Source organism: Lacerta agilis, chromosome Z (assembly GCF_009819535.1).
Source record: "Lacerta agilis isolate rLacAgi1 chromosome Z, rLacAgi1.pri, whole genome shotgun sequence".
Lineage (NCBI taxonomy): Eukaryota > Metazoa > Chordata > Lepidosauria > Squamata > Lacertidae > Lacerta > Lacerta agilis.
Window position 1 is genome coordinate 3,072,408 of NC_046331.1, and position 25,207 is coordinate 3,097,614.

General features: G+C 41.3%; 1 protein-coding gene across 6 annotated transcripts in view; it reads right to left on the reverse strand.

Annotated features, from left to right (window-relative positions):
• Positions 1-243: 243 nt before the first annotated feature.
• The window catches only part of FAM102A (family with sequence similarity 102 member A), a 51,294-nt gene continuing 26,330 nt past the window's right edge, over positions 244-25,207 (reverse strand). For 2 of the 6 annotated variants that reach the window (XM_033137063.1, XM_033137064.1), the window contains exons 3-13: positions 21,486-21,606; positions 19,245-19,274; positions 12,976-13,092; positions 12,329-12,375; positions 10,672-10,847; positions 8,887-8,991; positions 8,057-8,246; positions 6,852-6,973; positions 1,464-1,533; positions 626-651; positions 244-499 (exon numbers count right to left, since the gene is read on the reverse strand). In XM_033137063.1, coding sequence (XP_032992954.1) covers positions 468-499; positions 626-651; positions 1,464-1,533; positions 6,852-6,973; positions 8,057-8,246; positions 8,887-8,991; positions 10,672-10,847; positions 12,329-12,375; positions 12,976-13,092; positions 19,245-19,274; positions 21,486-21,606 — 1,036 coding nt within the window. In that variant the 3' untranslated portion in view covers positions 244-467. The remainder of the gene's footprint in view (positions 500-625; positions 652-1,463; positions 1,534-6,851; positions 6,974-8,056; positions 8,247-8,886; positions 8,992-10,671; positions 10,848-12,328; positions 12,376-12,975; positions 13,093-19,244; positions 19,275-21,485; positions 21,607-25,207) is intronic. The other 4 variants (XM_033137069.1, XM_033137065.1, XM_033137067.1 and 1 more) reach the window with 4 other exon arrangements.

Genomic DNA, 25,207 nt, shown 5'->3' on the forward strand with positions numbered 1-25,207 from the left:
TCAGTTAACAATGCTTCTCCTCAACCCCAATTTGATTTAGGGAGGGGGGTTGAGAGGGAGCATTCAAAGTGGTATAACCCAATGGCTAAGAGACACAGGATCAGCAAAATCCTACACATGAGAAGAAAAAGTGGTTCAATGGAATGAGGGTTTGACATGGAGTGCAGAGTTGTCTTCCCCTGACAAGGAAGATTGGCAGGAAAATTCTGGGACACTGCCAGATAAATCTGAGGAGACATGAGGCAGATTTGGGCAAAAGTGCATGTTCTGGAGTGTCAAGTCCTTGGAGAAGGTTCTGCAGTGCACACATGTCAGGGAACAGGTTTCGGGAAATCCTGCCTGGAATGTTGCTTGAAGAGAGGTTAGGAAAGGGAGAAAGAATGGCATCCACCACCACCACCTCAGATGGGGAAGGAGACTGTTTCCAGCAGGTCTACTTGCTTCTGTTCACATTTAATGGGTTTCGATTACCACTGGCTCGTAAACTCCAGATGAGACTCTGTGTAAGAAAGAGGGGAGGGAACCATTATAATCTCTGTGTGTGCAGGTCCCATTTGTAAAGAGCTGAAACTTAAAAATGAAGACATTAAGAACTGTTCTAATGGAGATATTGAAGATAACTAACCTGGCCTGAAATCATACGTCAGAAAGCTTTTTTGGTGGGGGGTTTTCGGGGGTGGGTGGAGAAAGAGAGAAAGACACACAGACATTGCTTTAATTCAATATGGAAATTTACCATGTTATTAGCAGGGCATTTCGATACTAGTAAAAATGGGTTTCAATTGAGCTAAGTATCAGGATTCCTTCTTATTTTTTCATGCATGCCATGCTTTTAGCAAAGTTTGCAGATAGGGTCACATCCTCTAACTTAGTAGTAGATAATGGGTACTATGATTTCGTCAGTTAAACAGCCTAAGGCCTGTGGATTTGTGCTTACAAAACAATGCCTGTAATTTATTATTTTACAACAGAACAGTAGGCTTCAAAGAGGTCACTCAGGACTACAGCATATGCTTTGCATACAAAAGATTCAAGGTTCAATCCCTGGCATCTCCAGGTTAGGTAAGAATCCTGCCTGAGGTCAATAAAGACTGACATAGTGTTCACCAACTCCCATCAGCTCCAACCAATAGTCAGGGATGATGGGAGCTGTAGTCTGGGAAAGCTAGTGTAGACAGTACTGAGCTAGATGAAGTCATGGCCTGTCTGATATGGGAAGCATATGGTTGCAGGGGTGACCAAGCACGTGTTAGCCAAAATAGCAGTACCAAAAGAGCACCTCCCAAGGCCTTTTACTTCAGTATTTCTTAGGCACTGTCTAGATCCATCCTCCAAATGAGCTCTTGCCATCAATTTCCAAAGTTGTGGATTAACTGAAAACACCCACCCACAAAATACCAGCAAAAGCCATGGGCATGGTCTAAACTTAGTCTTTCAAAAGGAATCTGCCAGGGAACTCATACCTGTTGGCAAGCTGAATTCCGCTTAGTGTAGTTGTGCCATCTCTGCTCACAAACAGCCTCAGGTTACTATCTGTAAAGAACAAAGAAGGAAGGGGAAGAGTGAAATACTGTATAAAACTGCCACAATCCCCAGAGGGCCTCCTGCTGGCTATGCAAAACTGCTGAGCAAGGGGAGGCATTTTCACAGTTGCCATTTTGCACAGCCATGAGATTACACCATCTTCAGCATCAGAGAACATGCTTAGCAGAGTATTTGGGAAAGTGCTCTTCATACTGGGTTGGGCACTCTCAAGCTACAATGGCATAAGTGCAGCACAGCAAACAGGAAGGAGGAAGCTGGGATGGCACCAAAAGGGGAGCACATCTCACACGCAAGAAATGCTTTAATATATGGAAGATCCCCTAGATAAAAACAAAGTTGTATTTAGAATGATAAAGCAGTTTGGGAGTCTGGCAGGATTTTCTGTTAATAAGGATAAAACTAAAATTTTGGTAAAAAATATAGATCAATGAAAGAGACTTTGCAAGAGGAATTGGATGTTAAAGTGGAAAAAGGTGAAGTATCTGTGTGGATATGGATAACAAATAAAAATGTATTGTATCAAAACAACTATGAAAAAGTGTGGAATACTGGGAAACAGGACCTATTAAGATGGGATAGGGAAAAAAACCTCTCATTAATGGGAAGAACCTCAGCTGTAAAAATGAATGTATTGCCTAAAATGTTATTTCTTTTGCAGACAATACCGATAATAATAAAGCATGATTGTTTCAAATAATGGAAAAAAGAATTAATTAAATTTATCTGGCAGGGGAAGAAATCTAGAATAAAATATAAAATACTAAGAGATGTTAAAGAACAAGGAGGATTTGCACTGCTGGATTTAAAATTATATTATGACTTATCATGTTTGACGTTGTTATGGGAATGGTTGCTATTGGAAAATACCAGATTGCTAGATTTGGAAGGATATAATATAAGTCCACAGAGAATTTTTAAATGTATTATAAGAAGCCGTCTATACAGAGAGTATAAAAACCTATTGGAAAGAAAAGCGCCATTGTGGCTATCCCCCATAAAAGCATGCGCACAAAAGAAAACAAATATGGGGGCAAAATGGGGAGTTTATAGAAATATATTAAGTTTTTCCTGAAGCTGGTTGTAAACTTAAAAAACAATAAGTAATCCAAGAATGGATATGATTGTTTTCAGTATTGTCAAGTAAACAAAATATTTAAAAAAGATAAGTAGGATGGTTTTACATAACAAAGGTGAGAATTTGAAATCAAACTGTTAGAGGTTAAGGTAAAACTGATCTCAAAAAAGTATAAACTGTTATTGGAATGGGTAGCAAAAGATGAACTGGTTAAATCAGTCATGATACAATGGGTCAAAAATTTAGGGCATAATATTGATATGTCTTCATGGGGAAAACTGTGGAGAGTAAATCTGAAATTTACTCCTGTTATGCATTAAAGGAAAACTATATGAAAATGATATACAGATAGTATCTAACACCAGACAAACTGGCAAAGATGTACAAGATGGTATCAAAACAAATGCTGGAAATGTAAACATAATGAGGGAATATTTTTTCCTATGTGGTCAACATGTGAAAAAGCCAAACGTTTCTGGGAAATGATACACAATGAAATGAAAAAATGTTTAAACTGGTAATTTCCCCAAAACCTGATGTTTTCCTTTTAGGGATAATAGGGTCAGAAACCCCCCAAAAGATGATAAACGTATTTATGTATGCAACAACAGCAGTTAGAATCTTGTATGCGCAGAACTGGAAAGAAAACACCAACGAAATAAGAATGGATTGTAAAGCTAATGGACTGTGTGGAGCTGGGAAACTAACAGCAAAAATAAGAAACCAACATGACAGACTAGTCATGGAAGAATGGAAGTCCTTTTTGGAATATCAGAAAAAATATATAATCATATGAAATCGTGAGCAGGATCTGAAATATGATTGATAATATATGAAATAGAAGAATATGTCTTAGGTAAAAAGTTTATTAGAATGCAGTATGTAAATAGGATGTGATTAAGAACAGCACAGAGGGAAAGACTGGGTGCACTGTGGATTATAGTTTAAGAAGAGTTGAAGTAAAAGTTTGGAAATGTGTGGCATGCATGCACGCACACACACACACACACACACACACATCAGTATAAGAAATTTCAAGAAAGTATATTGTAACTGCTCAAAGATGTCATGAATAAGATTGGAAACCAGCAAGATTCTAGAATCTTGGAAGAATACATATGTTACCCTGATACCAAAACAGGATAGTGATCCAACTAAGAATTATAGACCAATTTCTCTGTTGAACAATGACTATAAACTGTATGCATCAGTCATGGCTAACCAGCTAAAACTAGTACTGAAAGACTATATACATCAATATCAAGCTGCATTCCTATCAGGTAGAAAACTTAAATATAACGTAAGAAATATAACTGAATACCTGGAACAAGAAACAGGCAGCATTATTTTTTTAGATGCAGAAAAGCAATTTGATAATATTTCTTGTTCATTTATGATTAAGGTAATATAAACAATGGAGTTTAGAGAGACTTTTATAAAGGGAATTAAGGCAATTTATATGGAACAACAGCAAGTTTAATTGTGAATAATGCTCTTTCAGAAAAATGTAAAATATCAAAGGGGAGCAGACAAGGTTGTCCTTTATCACCACTATTGTTTATAATAAAGCCAAAACTAAGATTTTAGTGAAAAATATAGCGATGCAGTCAAAAGAAGATTTACAAAGAGTAAGTGGGTTTAGCGATAGAGAACAGGGTGAAATATCTTGGAGTATGGCTAACAGCAAAAAACACACACAATAGATTTCAAGATAACTATGTTAAGTCACGGAAAAATATAAAAAATCTTGAAACATGCAGACAGATGAAACTATCCTTGATAGGTAGGATATTGGTTATAAAGATGAATGTATTACCTAAAAAGGTTATTTTTATTTCAAATCACTCCAATAATCAATAATATAAGCTGCTTCAAATAATGGCAAAAACTTATTTCTAGATTTGTCTGGCAGGGGAAGAAACCAAGAATTAAATATAATTTTTTGATATATGTTAAAGAAAAAGGTGGATTCTCGCTGCCAGACCTATGTTTGTCTTTGTTGGTTAAAAGAGTGGATAGTGCTGAAGAATACTCAGCTGTTAGATTTGGAGGGACATGACATTAAATTTGACTGGCATGCCTGTTTATGGTAAACCTAAAATATATAAGAGATTTTTTTAATTACGTAGTTAGAAAAAATCTTTATAGAGTATGGGAAAAATATAAAAACCTGCTGGAAAGGAAAACACCTCTGTGGCTCTTACCCATAGAAGCAATTTCTTTGAAAAGACGGAATATGGAACAGCTATGGGCAACACATAGAGATCTTCTGGACTTTTCAAAGCAAGAGATAAAATTGAAGTTGAAGGGTGTTAGTTATGTGGTGACAGGCTGGCTTCAATACCATCAATTGAATTGAAATGTTTAAATTAGGCAAGCAAAACGGTTTTACGAATCAGAGTTCACAGTTTGAGAAGGACTTGACAGAAAATACAGAAAAACGTATTTCTGGAATGTATAAGTTATTATTAGAGTGGGAAACAAAGGACGAGTTAGTAAAATCAGCTATGTTACCTTGGGCAAGGGATATAGAACACAATAGAATTTAACTGATGGGAGAAATTGTGGGAAAGTGATTTAAAATTTACAGGTTGCTATGCGTTAAAGGAGAACTTTATGAAAATGATATATAGATGGTATTTGAGCCAGCAAACTAGCAAAGATGTTTAAATCAGAATCGGGTAAATTCTGGAAATGTCAAGAAACAGAGGGTAAGTTCTAGCATATGAGGTGGATGTGTAAATTGGCTAAGGGTTTCTGGGGGATGATATGTAATGTAATGAAAAAAATATATTTAAAAGGTCCTTTGTAAAAAGACCAGAAGCCTTTCTTTTAGAAATAACTGAGTCAGATGTCCCCAGAAATCAAAAGAATCTGTTTCCGTATACAACTATGGCAGCCCGAATGGTTTAAGCTCGGAAATGGAGGGAGGGAACAGTACCAATGAAGAAAAAATGGAAGATGGAATTAATGGAATATGCAGAAATGGCAAGTTTAACGAGCAGAATAAGAAATCAGGAAGAAAGAGTGTTTAAGGAAGATTGGAAAATGTTTTTGAAGAATTATTGTAAACAAATTAAAATGTTAGCAGGATTAGAGTAAATTCAGCAGTATAAATCAAGTTGAGAGAAGAGGAGAAAGAATACCGGTAATGAGTAATTAGAATATGCAGCAGTTAGAATGAACCATGGAAGGGGAGGAAGTTGGTTAATGTTTATTTTTGGTGAATATATATGTGAATTTAAAAATGTATAACAAATTTGGAATCTGGAATATATATGTTAAGATTTTAAAGTTTAATAAAAATTTGATTACAAAAAATAAAGAAAAGGTGTTCATATAAAAACATGCTCATTTAAGAGGACATTCATTTCAGGGCCTTCCCACGATTTCATTACCTCCCAAAATAGTATGCTCCCCTCCAATAAACATATATACACCATACACATCCCCCTTTCTCCCTCTCTTTTGTATGTATATTTGTTACAAGACACATGGTGTGACACACCAACAGTGCCCAGGAGTTTAAGCAGAGGTTGGATGGCCATCTGTCAGGGATTACAGCATTTAGTTAGATTTCCTGCATTGAAGGAGGTTGGACTAGATAATCATTGGGGGCATCTTCCAACTCTACAATTCTATGGTTCTATGAAGCTATCTTTAGCCATCTCACCCCTTGCCTTTCCCTGTAAGACCAATGCAGTCGTTAACAGGTTTTCCACACCTATCAGCTGATCACCCATTCCCACCACCCTTCTGAATAATACCCCTCCTCACTCTCTCACTATATTTAAGGGTCTGGTGACTTCAGTTTCAGTGTATCTGAAGAAGTGTGCATGCACACAAAAGCTCATACCAAGAACAAACTTAGTTGGTCTCTAAGGTGCTACTGGTAGGAATTTTTTATTTTATTTTGTTTTGACTATGAAAAGAAGGTTAGAGATTATGACCTCTGAGAGGAGGACCTTTGACCCCTCCCTGCCATAGCAGCACAGATGGCACTTGGGCAGCACAAATATTTCAAGCAAGTGCTATGGGAGGAGATCTGGAACAGCAACATCAAAGCCAGCTGTCATTTCAACAAAAAGTTCAAGGAAAGAACTTGGGTCACCTTAGGTTGCTGTGGGGAGCTTTATGCCAAACCCCACCAATGCACATAGGAGGCAAAGCCTTACAGAAAACAAACCTCAAGACCATGGGAACAGAGTCTAGTAAATACTAGTAAACTCACCTTCAGTGTTGCTGACATCTGTGAAGTCCTGACTCTGCATGATTTTCTCCACTATGTCATCTGCATCGATCCGGGTGTCATCCACCCAGGTGGGATGGCTTTCCACAGAATCCTTTTTTCTCCTTAGAAAGAGAATATGGAAAAAATAGAGAAAAGTGAAGGAGGCTATCCTGATAATGAAAACCTCAATTTCTGCCTGGAAGGGAAAACACAAAGTTCTTATTTTATATCCAATAATTTATGACCCACATATTTAAGCATCACTTTTAAAATTTTAACCTACTGCAGAAAATGACAAAATTAGCCATAGGCTAAACTGCCCATTTGGCCCGTAAGACAATTTTGGTCGGGCCATGCTCACTTGCACTACATCTGATGTCATATATGACTTCAGGTGTGGGGTAGGCAAAGCCAAGCTTTGACCAGAAGGGTCTTTGCAGGCACTGCAGATTGTAGGCACTGTGAAAGGTGCATTGCATGGCCACTTGCAAGCATGAGACAACCACCTGGTTGTTGGGTGCTTAGGAAGCACTATGCAAGGGACTCTGGCATGTGTCAATCATCTGGCACCAAATGATTGACAGGCCAGCTGTCCTGCCCACCTGCCAAAGCTGGCCAGTGGGGAGGGGGGCAGAAATAAATAGAATATATCTGGCCACCAGGATTTCACTGTGCGGGTCTGGAAACGCTGTTCATTGCAGCAGGCAGCCCAGAGCTGAAAGAACCTGAATTCTGATTCAGAAAAAGGAGAAATGTGCCCAGATTACTGGGAAATGCCATTAACTCAGTAACATAACACATACTTTGATTAAGACCCCAAACATAGACTCCATCACGTCCAGTTTAACTAGTGGTGGAGAAGATGTAGCCCACCTGATGTTGCTGGACCAGAACTCCCAGCTTGTCTGGCCACTTGTTGGTTGGGGCTGGTGGGAGCTGAAGTTCAACACCACCTGAAGGGCCACGGATTTCCACACCATTGAACTAAAGTGTCTTGGGGATCCATGGTCTTAACTTGGGATAAAGAAGCTTCTTATGTGCTCCAAGAGACACAAATGAATTTTCTCCCATTACACCAGTGATGGGAAACCTCCAACACTTTAGATGACTTTGGCCAATGATCAGGGAAGATAGGAGTTGTAGCCCAGCCGTATCAGGAGAATCAAAAGTTCCTCCGTTACATCAACCAACCAACAGTTTCTCACCTGGATGATCTGTCCAACAGAAGGTTTGGTCTTGGTGGGCGAGGTGGTTTCTCCGGCTTGTGCTCCCGCTCACCCTCCGGGCACTCCACTGTCATGCTAAGTCCTCCTGAGGCGCTACTGCTGGTGGACGTGTTGCGGCGGTGGGTCAGGTCAGATAAGCTGGAGGATCGTGAATGCTCGGTGCTGTAGCCTGTGAACAGATGTATCAGGTACTACAAGCAACCCACTTTTCCACACCACAGCCACCAGGCACAAAGGTTTGCATGCAGTTTGCTCCACAAACAAGGAAAGCTTTAATCTGCTTATAAACAGGACAATTCTTGCTCCAAGTATATCCTTCATGTATTGTCAACACCAGTTTTCACCAACCAGGTGCCCCCTAGATTTTTGGACTGCAAGTCTCCAATGAGAATCAGAGTCCAAAATATTTGGAGGCTGCCTGGTTTAAGAAGAATGTATTGTCTAAATCAGTGGTTCTCAAAAGGTGTGGCGTGTTACACTGGTGTGGCAAGTGTTGCAGGAAGATTCAAGGACAGTCACCCAGTGAGCTTCATGGCTAATTTGGGGCTAGAACCAGGTCTTCCAGGTCATACCCCAACCCTCTTACTACTATATACTGGCTCTTGGACAGTAACACAGAGCTCTGCCCCACCAAACAGAGACCCATGTGCTTGCTTTTTTTTAATTTAAAGTATTGTACCAAAGAATTTTGTGCTTTCTAAAGTTCTGCGATTGCAGCAAAGATAGAATTAAGCAAAACTAAGCACAGCAAGGAACAACTGCAGTGTACTTTGCATTTCCCTGGCAAGCTATGCAACAAGCAAAGTTACCAGAGATTTTGGATTGCTGGCTGGCGTAGCTTGAATTCCGTGAGTGTCCGGAATGGAATACTTCATCAGGACTTGACAGGTTCTGGTCTGGTTCTTCTGTTACACCTGATAAGGAGACAAGGACATGGAAATATGCTGGGAGATGTCAGCTATGTGGTTTCTCTTTTTCTAGAAAAGTTCCACAGGATTTCTGTTTCAACTGGCATGTAGTGAGGAAGCCACGCCATCAAATGTCAATATTATCTGTGCAAGAGGAGCAACAGCTCTGGAACTGACAAGCAATTTCCCACACCGATTGCATGAGGCATTCCCTTGGACTGCCCCACCCCCCTCCTGAGAGATCAGCCAATTCTTGAATGGGTCTGACCCTTCAAGTTTACTGGGTGAGGTGTATGTATCCTTTTGATTCTGTACAGCAGTGGTGGGGGAATTCTAGCCCCTTAGCTCCAATTGGGCCTGATAGTGGTCACAAACCACAGCTGCCAGCCCAACACTAGACATTCGTATGTGACATCAGATGTGAGGCAGGTAAAGACTTGCCTGGTATTGACTCCACTAGGGAGTTCCTCATCAGTACTGAGAGCAAGTGTCTTTGGAATTGTTCCCCAATGTAGTAGTAGTAGTGGTAATAAACCCAAATGATTTTTATGTCAAAGTTGGTCCATGGAGCAGGTTAAGAACAAGTCCACCCACTGTATCCCATTTCCTTCCCCTGCTGCAAAGGATTCCATTTTTAAAAGCTCAGCACAACCATCAGGAAGTCAGCATACTGCATTCCAAAGGTGGATATTATTATTATTTTTGCCTTTGCTCTCCTTTTGTGCTTCCTATTTTAAGACCTCTCTGCTGCAACAGAGCAGGCACATCGTTGCACTATTCAATGTTAGCACATAGTGCAGACTGGCAATTGCCCAAGTGGAAAGGGAAAAGATAGATACAAAGGAGAGTCTGAAGACAAGGCAGAACAAGTCTAAAAATGGAAGGGTAGCGGTAGAGCACATGTTCTGGCTATAGGAGGTCTCAGATACAATCGCAGGCATCCCCAGATGGGACTGGGAAAGACTCCCTGCCTTTCTGAAACACTGGTGAGAGATTAACAGTCAGTATAGACAACACTGACCAAGTTGGACCAATGAACCAATTTGGTATAAAGTGGCTTCCTCTGTTCGCTGAAAGGTAGGGGAGCTGTTCTAGGCCCAGACAAAATTGAATCATAGAATCATAGAGTTGGAAGAGACCCCAAGGGCCATCCAGTCCAACCCCCTGCCAAGCAGGAAACACCATCAAAGCATTCCTGACAGATGGCTGTCAAGCCTCCGCTTAAAGACCTCCAAAGAAGGAGACTCCACCACACTCCTTGGCAGCAAATTCCATTGTTGAACAGCTCTTACTGTCAGGAAGTTCTTCCTAATGTTTAGGTGGAATCTTCTTTCTTGTAGTTTGAATCCATTGCCCCGTGTCCGCTTCTCTGGAGCAGCAGAAAACAACCTTTCTCCCTCCTCTATATGACATCCTTTTATATATTTGAACATGGCTATCATATCACCCCTTAACCTTCTCTTCTCCAGGCTAAACATACCCAGCTCCCTAGTCTGGCACAAGGAGAGAACCAAGTCGAGAACAGTGGCCAAAAGGAAATAAACTTGTGCAGAAAAAGGAGGAATGCTGCAAATAGAAGAAAATATACTATTTGCAGAAAAGAGCTGAAGCACTTAAACCCAAAGAACAACAAGCTTGATGCTAATTCAGAATGTGGTGGAGAGTGGTTAAGAAAACATATATTACCCGTACCCGAACCAAGAATGGTGGGTCTGGGCTTGTTCTGACGGACTGAACCAATGGTGGCAGATGTGCTACTGGTGGGAGTTGTGCTGCTGCTGGTCGTCCCCTCCCCTTTACAGGTCAACTGCAGGGTAGAGTCCTGGCCTGGTATAGTAATTGATTTGGCTGTGGACGGAGGCCTACAAAAGAGACAAGCAGGTTGTAAATAACAACATAACAGAAAGAAGGGAGGGAGAAAGCTTTGCTCATGAGAAGTTGAGGTCCTTGTTGGTATGTCCTTGAAAAAAATTCCATAACAGCTGCGTAAGTGAAGTATGCAATATGATATGAAGTAAAACACTAGCATGCTGAGATTGAAATATTTTAGCATGTAAACAGAGGGCTCTGATGTGGCAATGAGGGCTCCATTTTGAGTATACTGTATAGCATTAAGACATCTTTCACAGCAAACAGAAACAACCTGATATTCTTGAGACATAATTGCATTTTATTTCCCTCCTCCCCTCAACCTAATGAAGGAGGACAACAGGGAACCATGTGACAGGCACTTTAAAATGGTTGTTACATAGTGTCTGTAAGCAGCAATGATTTGGCCCAGTGGTTCTCAGGAAGAGAAACTACCTGTTGTGAGGCAACAGCAGAAAATACTGTATATCCTTTAACAGTAGCTGTTGAAGCAGAAGTACCCTGTGAACAAGTGGCTGCTGACTGGCTAGCAGCCCTCTCCAAAGTCAGCAGCCTCCACCCATGCCATGCAGGGGCTCTTAAACCAGTCAGCAACAACACACAGGCACAGCACTGACAGAAATGCCTCCACAGTTCATCATCAGAGGTCCTTCTGTGTGTGTTCTCTCTGAGGCAGCCACACAAGGATGAGATCTTTTCAGTGGTGGCTCCCTGACTGTAGAATGAACTCCTCAAAGGAGTTCATGATCCACCTTTAGACACTGGGTGAAGGTGTTCCCATTCACTCAGGCATTTGACTCTTAACTGGGGTCATATGCTACAATACCTTTGCCTGTATTGGTGTTCATCTTTTAGTAGGGTGGGGTGGAATTTGTCCTTTTCATGTTACAGCAGGATAAGCACTTTTAGTCAAGAATATTCTTTTATCTTTTTGATTTGTTTTCAGTTTTAGAACTATGTAGGCTTTTATACATCTAAGTCGCTCTGAGACATTTTAGGCAGTAAGCGGCGAATGCAAATGATAGTGATGATTTTGTTACTGGTGAAAGAAGCACTGGAATCCTGGACTCCTTTGGGAGGAAGGGTGGGGTATAAATCAAACGAATTAATAAACTGAATGAATCAATGCTCTCTTGACTGCCCCATGGCAGCAGCCAGCAGTTCCCACCAGCAAACAGCTTTACTATAGCCACTGTTGAATGCCACCCTGTAAAGAGGTGACCTCCAACAGGCAAATACTCAGTATTACATCCCAAGCCACACACCCTGCTCAGAAGTCAGAGGGAAGCAGGCAAACACATGACAATCCTGGGCTTTGCACACAGCTCCTCACCATCTATTTCTAGCATAGAAGTGTTTGGAAGCACAACAGCAGACACAATTTTCTCTCTGAACTCTGCCTGTTTTACTAAAGTCCCTCTGCTGACAAAATAATGGCAAAACCAAACCAAACCAAACCAAACCAACCACTCACGTTTTGAAGCAAGGATCTCCAGAGAGCAGGGACATGCCAATTGTTACCTGAGGAAGATTGAAATGAAAGTCTTGAAAATATGTATGTAGACCACCCTGGTAATTCATAAAACAAAAACAAATAAACCATAGTTTTAAAACAAACCAGAGTTCTGGATTTAGAAGTTATTGGGAACTGTCGTTAGAGTTTTTTTTCTTTTCCCTTTTTAAATGGAAGCAGAGGCTTTCCAGCTCTTTCTGGCCATAGTAAGGGAAAGGGAAGGGTGCACTTGCAAGCCCTTGGGCTTGTTGCAGTTTGTTACCATAGCAGGAAGCCGTGGTTTCCTTTTACGTCTGAACCAAGTCTAAAGGAACTAAAATTGCCCCTAAAAGCGATGACAGCATAGCACTAGGCAATGTGTGTGGATATATATTTTTGCTGATCATGTAGTTCTCTACATCCTAAATGGGAAACTGTTTTTTTCCCATTGGGTAGGGAACCAGCAGCTTCAAGTTCCTCCTTTCAGCACCCTACTGCCAAGACATACCAGAACCGGAAGAAATAAAAGGTTGGGGAGGGGGTGGAGTAGAGAGAAGGATTTTAAATATATACACATTCAGGCTGAAATTCAGAAACAGCACCTGTCCATGGAATTTCTTAGCATTTACCTTCAGTATGGAATTATCCTGCCGAGTATTCTTGGTGTCATAACCCTCCAGCAAGCAGCATCTGACAGTGAACCCGGAGCCTGCAAATTCTGCTAGATTCAGATCAGCAAAACCCAGCTGTAAAGGCAACAGAGTCAAGATCATCAAAACCCTGTGTGAACATGCACGCGTGCACACAAACTGCACTGTACAGTAAACAAGTGGGACAGGACCAGAATTTGCGGCATCCAAATCCCATTTTGGAACATGCCCTGTTCCTCACCTGCAGGAAACTTTCAGAAAAGTTTTGTTCAGGAAACATTTACAGAAAGGGTGTAAGAAACAGAACTGCTGTTCTGGAAAGGACAGCGTTAACCCGCCTGGAGTCATTGCATAACCAAGGACATAGAAGACACTAGGGTCAGTGATGTGGAAAAACACACACTACTATGCGCGCGCACACACACAACATAATAAGACACTCTTTGTATTATGCCACCCCAGAATGCACTGCAGCAAGCACACCAAGAGATGAAAGGATATTGCTGTAGATGAAAATCAGTGCTTCCTAAGGAACAAGATTGGGAGATTGCACGGAAACAAGGTTTCAGGCTTATTTTAAAATTCTAGGGAATGAGTTAGAAGTGCTCTTGTACAGCAAGCCATATGCTGAAGTGGAGGAACTTGCCTCTAGAGTATGAGATGTCCAACTGATATCAAGTTATAACATTCTCACTAGCTGATCTATCTAAAGATAGCAAAGGAAACTTTATGGGAATATGTTTTGAGGAGATAAAAATCCATTATTGTCTCCAGTTATGAGAAGGACTGAATGCAGTTGTGATTTTTTTTGGGGGGGGAGAGAGAAAGATGATGACACCAACATTGTTATAAGCCACCTTTCTAGGTAAATGGCCTTCCAAAGTTTTACAAATGAAACAAAAAGTACAATAGCACAAAATTTAGAAGTGCAAGCCAACACTTGATATATATATATATATATATAACAGAAATATAACTGAGACAGACACAAGCTAATGGACATCACGTCTGGAAAGCCAGTGCAGGGGAGGAATAGGTCTCTGGAGCCTTATGCAAAGCCTAAATTGCAGGTATTAAGTGCAATTTAGGAGGGAGTTTCACAACCTCTATCTTGGGTCACCCACCTTACTGACAAGAGAGGAGGGACACCCCAGGAGAGCCTCCGAATCAGGGTTTAGGGCGCTGTCAAGATGGTATAGGTGTGTGTGGTCTAATGAACAGCTTAGAACCAAAACCGTTTAGGTATTTTACTTAAGCAGCATATCTCTAGTCTGGCATTTTAACTCATTATATAGGCTAAATTTAGCATCAAACATAATTTGTTTAGGGTTTCCATCTCCTGATAAAGAAGAATTCTGAAGGCAGGCTTTCTCCTCCCTTTCCCTTTCCCTTAACACCATCATATAGGGCTATACAAATCACAGTAATTGTTTGCAATGTTGGTATTGGCACCATAATAAATACAATCATACTGGAGGCGTTGCCACTTTTAACAGGGGTAGGGATAACTTTGTTTTGGACCCAAACATGCAACACATGGCTAAAGTGTGTTGCTTTCCTGTATCTGACACCGCTTCAGTAACTAGTTCTATTGCAGCCATGTCCAATGCGTCGATCACAGGAGTGATTCTGGTCAATCTCTCTCTCTCTCTCTCTCGGCCCAAATCAGCCCTTTCTGTCTCTGAGGGCTTCTCTCTCTCTCTGAAGGAGAAGTGAGCGGGTGGGAGGTGGGAGGAGGCCTACGCAAATGCAGGGAGAGGCGGCGGGGGGTAAGAGAGAAAAAGTCTGGAATGCATTGATGACGAAACAAAAATCCTACAGGGTGTGCAGCGTGTCCACCCTCCTCCCTGCTCTAAAACAGCTGGCCTTTATCTACAACAACACCCCTTCCGTGCTAGTAGTTTGCTGCATCAGAGGGTGTGTGTGTGTGTGTGTGTGTGTGGAGAGGAAAAAAGGGAGGGAGGGAGGGAGGGAGAGAAGCCCTGTGCACTGACTCCTCAAAGAGAGAAAGGGCTGGTTTAGGTTTACTCAAAAGGAATGGGTGGGTTGGATCCAGGGGAAAGGGCTTATACAGGTTTCATCCAGTTCTTAAGGTGGTGCTTGAAGGCTGTCAACTCTGCAGTTGAGTTTACCCAATTTCTGTTTCAAACTATTGGGGAAACCACTGTGGCTGACATGTGCCTGACTTATTTGAAAAAACAGCAAGAGTCCTGGGCTACTTTAAAGACTTAACACATTTATTATGACATGAGCTTTTGTGAACAATCTGTGCATCATGTTCTGATTATGTAGGACCCTGTCCTCAATGTTATTTTCTTATGTTATTACAAGTACACAAAGCATGTATTTTTAAAAATATATTGATCTATGATGAACTTTTCAGATTTTATGGAAGTGATTATCATTTGATATTATTTTTATCATAAGCTCAGCCAAATATAATATGTTTAAGTTGAAGAATGACAAGGGGAGAGTGTGGTAGATCACTGCCAGTTTTTGCTACTGGATAGTAGATCAAAGCCTCCTTGAAGTTGGGACTAGCCTGTTCTATGGTCACTTGGATACTCCACCATACCAGCTAGTAAACAAGCAAGTACTGACATTGAATGTTTCAAGGATGTTCACAGCTCTAAGCATATGTCATGTTAGGAATCCCTTACAAACAACCCAGCATGTTGCCTTGGTTGCTTTTCCTTAACATAGATGTATCAGTTAAGGAGGTCAGTATTTGCTGAGGTGTGGCAGAGAAGCAGAAAGAAGGAGGTGGCTTGTTTACACTCATCTAGTGAGTTTGCAACTGAGGTGCAATCTGAACTGAGGACTTCCTCAACTCACTGTTCACACTCTAGGCAACAGAGACTTCAACTGCTAAACCAATTATCCTGTCACCCCTCTCATATTCTGGGAGGGGAGCTACGGTTAATTCTTGGTACCTTCACTGAAATACAATTACCAGGATTTTCTGTGGAGAAATCATAACAGTGAAATTGATATTTGTAACAGGTGGGTAGCCGTGTTGGTCTGCCATAGGCAAAACAGAATTTTAAAAAAATCTTTCCATTAGCACCTTAGAGACCAACTAAGTTTGTTCTTGGTAAGAGCTTTCGTGTGCATGCACACTTCTTCAGATACACTGAAACGGTGTATCTGAAGAAGTGTGCATGCACACGAAAGCTCATACCAAGAACAAACTTAGTTGGTCTCTAAGGTGCTACTGGAAAGATTTTTTTTTTTTTTAATTTTGTTTTGATATTTTTAAGTTTGTAGATGAAGAGGTGCTCTTAGCTGTTACACAATACTGGTTACCTCTTGCCTGATCTTTCATGTTTCCAAGCTTTCATCTTGGGAAATGTGGAATAGGACAAAAAACTCTATGGTATCCTTTGAGAGGGAAACATTTCCATGACCAAATGATGGTAAAAGAAATGGAAGCAGACATGCACTGAATTAGCCTTTAAGAATTCTGTGAGTTTGTTTTCACAAAAGAGGATACATCTTCTGAGTTTCTCTCATTTAACATGGTTTAAAAAAAATTCCACCCAGTGTGTCCTCAACATGCCTTGCTGGGGAACCTTTTTAGCTCCTGGCCCACATCCTTATCAGGCTCAGCCTTGTGGGCCAAATTTGGCATGTGAGTGTGGCCACTGACCTGGCACTCACATGGCATCATTATGACGTCATGTGATTGTCAAGTGAGTAGGGCTGCCCACCTGTCAAAATCCCTCACACAGCTTTGCAATTCTTTCTACATTTCCCTTTTAAATCCAATGTTGGAGGTTTAGAAGAGGAATACAGGGAGACTTGCAAAGGCCAGAGCTTGGAGTCTGTCTTAAAGCTGCAAAGCAGCCTTTGAAGTAGTCTTGAGAGCAGGAGGGAGCTTGCTTCAAAGTGTGCTTTTGCCTGGCACTCTAAGATTGAATCTGCTGCCTATGCTCCTTTCTTTCTCCTTTCTGGGGAGAAACAAAGGTGATTTTGTTAGCAAAAGCAAAGGAGATGACTTTCCCAATGCTCTGCCTTTGCTTGCAAAATGCTGCATTTTAACATTGGAGCAAGATGGGGACTTAGAAGGAAAGAGGGAGGAAACTTGCAAAGGCTTCTGTGAGTTTCCCCAATTCCCTTTTCAATCTTCAATTTCACATTGATGTTTAATTTCCATTCATCATTAAAAAAAACCCAACCCTGTTAGGAATAGGATCATGCACCCAATGCAACGTTGGGAGTCGTTAAGAGTTGGAGTTCAACATCATCAGGAGGCCCACAAGATATCCATCCCTAGACTAAAAGCAAAATGGGTAGATAATAGCAGTTCAAATTGTGATCTGATCTTAAGCTCCTATTAAAGGCTCATGAAAACACAACAGACTCAGCCAGGCACCTATGAGACCTTCATTGCCCTAGTTATGAGTTATGGCACTAGCAATAGGGTTCAGAAAGCAGCTACAGAACATCTGAATTCTCAGTGGTCAACCAGGTGTCCTGCTTTTACATGATGTACACATCATAGACCCGTGCACCCCCTCAAAGGCAAAGACATCTCCAAAACGTGACAAGCTAGTTTTCCGGAATTTGCCCCAATACATTCCTCCACTTGTGCATTTCATTTTCTTTTTCAACATGACCACACACCCACTGCTTACTCCTGCTATTAAGTCACCTAGCTTTGTCATTATGGGTGGCATTTCTCAGTTGGCAAATCTCACCACACCCTTCTCATATTAGTCAACAGCTTCTAACCCTGAAGGAACAAGAGGATTCCTTCAGATGTTTGATTCAGGGAAATGGTGACCTATTTTTTTCAGCATACCCAACTCCCCCCTTTTAAAGTCACTTATCCGCTCTAAATTAATGCTAGTGAGTGCTTCCCAGACTGAAATACAAAGAGGGAGGACCCCTCTGTCATGGAAAAGTCTTCAATTCTCCACTATGCATGAATGCAGCCTTTGGCAACCTGGTGCCCTTCTACTAGGACTAGTGGCAATTGTAGTCCAAAACATCTAGAGGGCAGCAGGTTGGTGAGGGCTGGATTAACACATAGCAGAGAAATGTGGGGCTCTTGCTGGCTACAAAGAAGACCCAAGAAAAGATGCTGTGGGTTCCTAACCCAGTAGCCATCAATGCTATGTGTAATACATGCTGAGGTCTAAACTTTCCCCAGGAAATGGATTCCCAAGACCAAATAGATAACTGAAGACAGGCAAAAGCTGCTAGAGGAAGGGCAATCCTATTAACAAAAGGATGTTCAGAAATAACCTTTCAGTACGCCTTCATTTTCATTCCATAGCCAACTCTACCATCCAGTTCAGAACCTAGAGTTTTCTCTACATCAGCACATCCATCAGATCTCTCCCAAAGAAATAATTTAACCGAGTACAGAGATCTGTGGGAGCCTGGCTTTTGAACAGTACATGAACCCAGCTTAAATGGCAGCCACTAAAAAGGGGCATACTTAATGAATCAAAGATGAGGAACCTCAGGCCCAGGTGCCAAATGTGACCCTCCAGGCCTCTCTATCTGGCTATTGGGATCTTCCCCAGCCACACATCCTCACCCCAGGCCTCACCCCTCACTGATGTTGCTTCACACACTCCTTGGATGTTTTTGTTTGCATAGAATGTGGTCGCTAAATAACACTTTCTGGCAGAGATGGCTCATGCCCCCCCAAACACTAGTCAGCCTCTGAAATGACACCCAAGATGTAAGGGTGGGTCATTCACACCAACTTCCTAAGACCAATGGAGCCAGTCTTCCATTATTTTAAGTGTTTTAAACAGCAGAAATTACAGAATCCTAGAACTGCAGGGCAACCCATTGACAGAAAGTGTCCTTTTTTCTCTATAGGCAGTAAGAATGTGGAGTCATTATCTTAAAACAAAAACAACAGGTAAAGGAGAGCTGATATCCACCAGGAACCAACAGGTGCAACAGCTGAAAACAGAGGGAGACACAAGCCAACTCTGTCAGAAAGTGTAATTTAGGGGGCTACCCATTCCCTGGTACAAAGTACACCCATATCTCTGAGTTCCCTGAACTATTTTGCCAGACTCTGTAAGACAGTATCATTGGCCATCATCTCCCCGGTTCAGTTCCCCATCTGCATTAAGGGGATAATACTAAACTACCTTATAGGGCTGTTGTAAGGATTGCCAAGAATGCATTTGAAGTGTTTTGTATCCTCAAAAGCTCATTATTCTACAATTACAAAGAGATGATGTAAAGTTTGGTTTTTCACTGCTCATAATCCATCTTACCTTGGAGTAAGTTTTCCCTCCCTTCAGTTCCTGTAATGAGAAAACAAAAAGAGCACAGAAGTTTCATTACAGTAATTATGGCAAAGGCACCCATCTCCTTGCCTGAGTGTAGTGACTGTACATGGTGAAAATACCTTTCAGTGCAATGAAAGGAATATGCAGTACTAACCATTCTTCCACTGCCTGAAACAATTGCTGCTTTCCTAGCTATTTAAATTGGGTGCATTAGCTTCTCTGTTAAAAAAGAGGTACATTTAGGGCTAGTCAAGCAGCAATCACTTAGGACTGACATGCATTATGTGTGTTTGGGGGGGGGGGCTGTTAATCAGATACCTCTAAGTTACCTGGTTTTATTATACTGTATTTACTTTAAAAATGTATAAACCCTTTATCCAAAAGACATTATAAAACCAACCAACGATACAAAAAAATGTAAAAGGAATAAAACCTTTAGACTAACTAAATATGCTAAATATATTGGAAAGTTGTTTGCCTGCTTGCTATGCATTTGGACACCCCTTAAGATATCATAGTCAAATTTTGTATTATGGTTTCTGAGATAAAGGAGCAAGTTTTCATCTATGGTTGGATAAAACTGGACGCCATTTTGAATCAAGATGGCAGACAACCTTTCAAAACTGCACTGTTTTTGCTTCTTAGAATTCCTGAGCAATGCCAGGTACAAGCCTGCTACTATACTATTATCTAAAATTTGTGGACAAATAAAAAGGTTTTAAACTGGGATCAAAAAAACAAAATACAGTCTCAGCACCAGAACTACCTACACTAGGAGGGCATTCCACAGTCAGAGAACCACCACAGGAGCAGCTCTCTCTTTTCCACAAAGCATATTTTTTGCTCCATAAGGCGCACCGGACCATAGGACGCACCTCGTTTTTAGAAGAGGAAACAAGATAAAAAAATATTTTTTTCTGGTTTTCCTCCTCTAAAAGCCCTGTTTTTTTGAGGATCAGCTAAAAGTTTTGCAGCTTTTTTGCAAAGGGAAAAGCCCTGTTTTTTGAGGATCAGCTAAAGGTTTTGCAGCTTTTTTGCAAAGGGAAAAGCCCTGTTTTTTTGAGGATCAGCTAAAAGTTTTGCAGCTTTTTTGCAAAGGGAAAAGCCCTGTTTTTTTGAGGATCAGCTAAAGGTTTTGCAGCTTTTTTGCAAAGGGAAAAGCCCTTTTTTTTGAGGATCAGCTAAAAGTTTTGCAGCTTTTTGCAAAGGGAAAAGCCCTGTTTTTTTGAGGATCAGCTAAAAGTTTTGCAAAGGGGGAAAAGCAAAGCTCCTTTTGCAAAGGGGGAAAAGCAAAGAGGAAAAGTACTGTTTTTATGGGGTTCAACTCACATTTCTGCAGCTTCTAAAGGAAAGGGAGCCTTTTCTACAGTTTCCAGACAGATAATCTAATCAGCCAGTCACATGTTGCTGGGGAAACAAACAACCTCCCTCTGCAGCACATTAAACAATGGAGGCCTGGGCAAGGGGGCGGGGCTGAAAGGGAGCAGGGACTCTTATCTCTCTCCGATCTCTTGCTGATCAGCTGCTAAGCAGGGTCCTTTCAACACCCCCTTTTCTCTTTGTAAAATAAAAAGCATGATCCTCTTTTGGCCCCTGGGAAATTCAGCTCCAGGGACCACCATTCGCTCCCTGAGACGCACAGATATTTCCCCTTTCTTTTTAGGAGGAAAAAAGTGTTTCTTATGGAGCGAAAAATATGGTACTTGATTTGCTTCTCCTAAAAACTACACATGGAGAAAAACCCTCTCCGATGATCTTACTGCAGAGGAGGTGCTCCTGTAGATATTTGGGCCCCAAGCCATTTAAGACTTTTAAAAGCAAGCACCAGCAGCTTGAACTGGGCATGGTAATGAATAGGGAGCCAAGATAGTTCCAATGCATTCTCTACATCCTCCCTTCAGGAATAGGAACCCAAGAAAAAATGCATTTTATCCAAAAATTCTGCCACAAATAGCAATTTGTGGCCTTCTGTATAAGGAGTGGGATTGGTAAGCAAGTTACAAGTGTGGGGGAAACTGGATTTTTATACATATAGGTATCTCTTCAGTTCAGGGGAAAGCTGGGGGTGGTGATAGAGGGAAATCATATTTTTAGCTAAACAGACAGAACAACTACTACAAAAACTATTAAAAAAAGGAATTTATTGCTGGAGACTGTATTCCCCACTTAAAGCCATATTTCTAGGTTATAAACCAAACAGGGGTAGAGTCAATGCAGGATACTCACTTTGCGGACAGACACACGGCAGATGCAGGGGTCCAGGAGGCCAGTGGCAGGATTGGCACTCATTTTACAGACAAAGGTAAATTTCTTCTTCCAGTGAACACAGTTCTCCTGAACTTCTTCTCTATAAAGAAAACAAAAAGAGGCAATGTTGAATTCAAACCACTATGAACAGATTCCAGAACTAAGCTATCTTGGCTGTAGACTTCAAACACAGGAAATAAAAGAGAAAACATTACCTCTTACACACTGTGTCCCTTGAGCTCTATCTACATTTACTTTGGGAGCACATTTGTCAGCAGGAGAGAGGGAGAGAGAGAGAGAGAGAACAAACCTAAAGTTTAAGCACATGTGGGGGTCAGGTGGGATGAACATGTCATGAATGAAGGGCGGGCTACTGAAGGAAGCACACTCCACACACCCACAGGGCAGCTCTGTCTCCCGTGGCCCTGTAGTCAATGAGCCTAAATTTGCCCTCTACCTTTAGCTCTTGATCCCTGCTTGTATAGGGGGGGGGGGTTAAGTACACACACACATTCACTCACTCCACTTTTCTATCACAGGCATAGAAGCCAATTCCTAGGGGATGAGGGCTCTTCACCGCCCTAATACAACATTTGAGGGGGCCGGGGGCCCCCAAAGTTGATGTGCATTGCTATTCAAGTGGTGTCCGTGCACTGTATCATATAACCTGATCACAGGTAGTGATATCAGTAAGTTACATGAACAAATTTGTTTAGCTATAAGATCCACTGTCTATCACATACCTTCACTGACCACATATCACTCTGCTTTAGAATGTGAAAACCAAGTGTAGTGGTTATCCTACACACCCTAGTTTTGTATTCCTTAACAGTCAGCATAACACTGAACCCCATACCACACCCTGGGAAAGCCATTTTTACCCAACTAGTCACTCTGGTACCAATCACCCTCTTTTAGCTATCATCACAGCGTCATTGTGAAGATAAAGGAGGGTGGGGGGAACCTGTCATGTACACAGCTCTGAGGTCCTCAAAGGACGGACGGATTAAAATGTAACTAGTAATAAAATAATCAGCATTTAATAACCCAATCATTTGCCCCAAGATACTACACAAGTGCAGAATATAAAAGGGTAGAATACTTTGTGAAGCAGGTTAGAGTAAATGAGCAGCAAATTAAATTAAATTAAAACACAGTAAATTTAATTTAATTGGGGGTGGGGAGAGAAGAAATGGACTTGGAGAAATCAGGAAGCGGTTTGCATTGTAATTGCTGTAACCTGCCCTGGGACATTACAGTGAAGGGCAGGTTAACAACAACAATAACTACTAATACTAATATCATCTTTCTTATATCTGCCAAGAGGAGAAAGTGGAGGTTGAGAACCTAAAGGAAAAAACCACAGAGGAATCAAACTCAACATCTAAACCTCAAAGACAAGTTGGGAATAAGGGGAGAAGGTAAGAAACAAATTTGATTTAAGAAAAATTAGAAGTACCCAGGCCATACAGCAGGGAAGAGATGGAGGAAAAAAAGGGTAGGCTCACACACTCTCAGTTTTGACCCTGCTCACAATCCCTGGCCCCCAAAAAGGTGAATGTAGTGTTTTGATAGAAAACAAGTTCGCCCACCCCAGACATACAGTTTTCCTCAGTGGTCTAATAAATGTTTAATAGTCCCAAGTCTCAAATGAACACACGAAGGAGAGTACCCTACTTTCAGCTGAATTTACTCTTCCTTTCGGCCTTTGGAGATTCTCTCTTTTTTACTGGCCTGTTGCCTCCATCAACCCAAACCAGAAATGCATGTTTTACAGGAAAAAATGTGGGAAATGGCCCTGGTGACAGGACACTTGACAAAATAAAGGGCTCAGGCAGGAACAGATAAAGAGAACAGCCTGACTGATGCAGGGCTTGGCTTTATGGCAAACCAACAGAAACATTAAGGCTGACAATAGACTGGGAGGAGGGGGCCGTGTTGCAGGGAAAAGGTCCAGGTTTTCATTTCTTCTCTGGGGTGGACCATCAAGGATAGTGGGAAAATAGGTAGAATTTGCCAGCTCCTTTTTCAGTGAGAATAAACACAACTGTGCATGTGTACAAGTCAGACAGTGTGAGTTTCCCTCTGAATGAGAGGGTGCACTTTTATGAATCAGGGAGGCTTGTCTGATCGATTTGTGGGCCTGCCCACAGCTCTGAAGACAATTAAAAGTTCAAAGTGTAATTTGGAGGGGATGAGAAGAAAAAAAAAATAACAGCACTGAGATTAGTGGAATACTTCTCTAGCTACCAGATAGCAATTTTCAAGCACAGAAGAAAAAGGGATGGGGTGGAGGAGATAGTACCAAGAAGATATTAGATAAGATTGTGCTTCAATAATTAAATGCCGCTCTCTCTCCCCGCCAATAATTAAATGTGGCTGTCTCTCCCTCATCCCTTTTTACCCTTAGGCACAATGCAAGTGAACAGAAACAGAATCAGTTGTGGGCTGGTAGGAAGAGGGAGCTTTATCCACTGCTTGTTCTTTGCTTTCTAACATTTGATTATGGCTAAAGGGACTCTTTTTAATGTGTAGGTTTGTGAATACACCCGGAAAAGTAACAAGCTCACAAAATGACATACCGGTACTAGCCCACCATTATCCATTTATTAGAGTCAGCAGATCATCCCAAAGGTACAATACCTTTATTAGGACTTTTTATTTTCTTTTTTAAAGAAGTAGTCACAAAATGGTGGTAAACAGTATCAGCCATTCAGTGAGGCTTCCTTGTGATTTTTTGGGCTTACTGATTCATACCATAGACTCAGGTTTGAACTCCCACTTAGCCACAAAGCTCCCTTGGTGACTATGGGCCGGCCACAGTCTGTCAGACTAATCTACCTCAAACGGTTGTTTAGAGATTACCGGTAAATAGGGGGGGGGGGGGAAGAGAATAATTTATGCCACTTTGAGCTCCTTGGGATAGAAATATAATAAAGTCAACTAAATTATGGGATAACCTGAACATTGCTGTAATGTGTGTCAAAAGTCTGCGTCACTCTAATACATTTTATATATATATATTGGTGGGAGGTGTGCTGCAATAGAATTCTATAAATAAACTTTAATAAAGCTTGGGTTATGGGGGGTATATTTTCTGCCTGCGCAGCTTAAGTCTTTAAAGTGAAGGAAATTACAGGGAGCATAATTTAACAGCTGACCTGGATGAGACAAAGAAAAATGTGTGTATAATCACAAAGGGTACAATTAGAGAGGGAGCATGCACACATAATGAAGCCAACAAGGTGCCAGAGGCGAAGCACGAAGGCAAGAGGAAAGTAACAACATTTCACAACCAATATTACAGGGCAACCCCAGCTTCACCCTAAATCAGATGCCAGAAATAGATGCATCCAATTTGAAAACAATGCCCTGAGACTGAGAAGGTGGGGGTGGGAATAGCTTAGACCAATGACTGGCCATTAGTGCCAGATCATCACTGGGCTTGCAAGTGTCTATCTAATATCATTAGTACCTCTAGAAGCAAACTCTATTTATCTATTATTATTATTATTATTATTATTATTCCTGCCAGGCCAAAATATTTATATTTCATTCATATTCTTATCCTTCAGAAAAGAAGTAAAATATCCAAAAACCTACCACTGCACCTTGGAAATTTCTATGAGGGGCACAGAGGAAGGCCAAAGTGCTCTGTCTCTCTTCTAGCACCACTCACTTGTCTGAAGGCAACCGGCTAC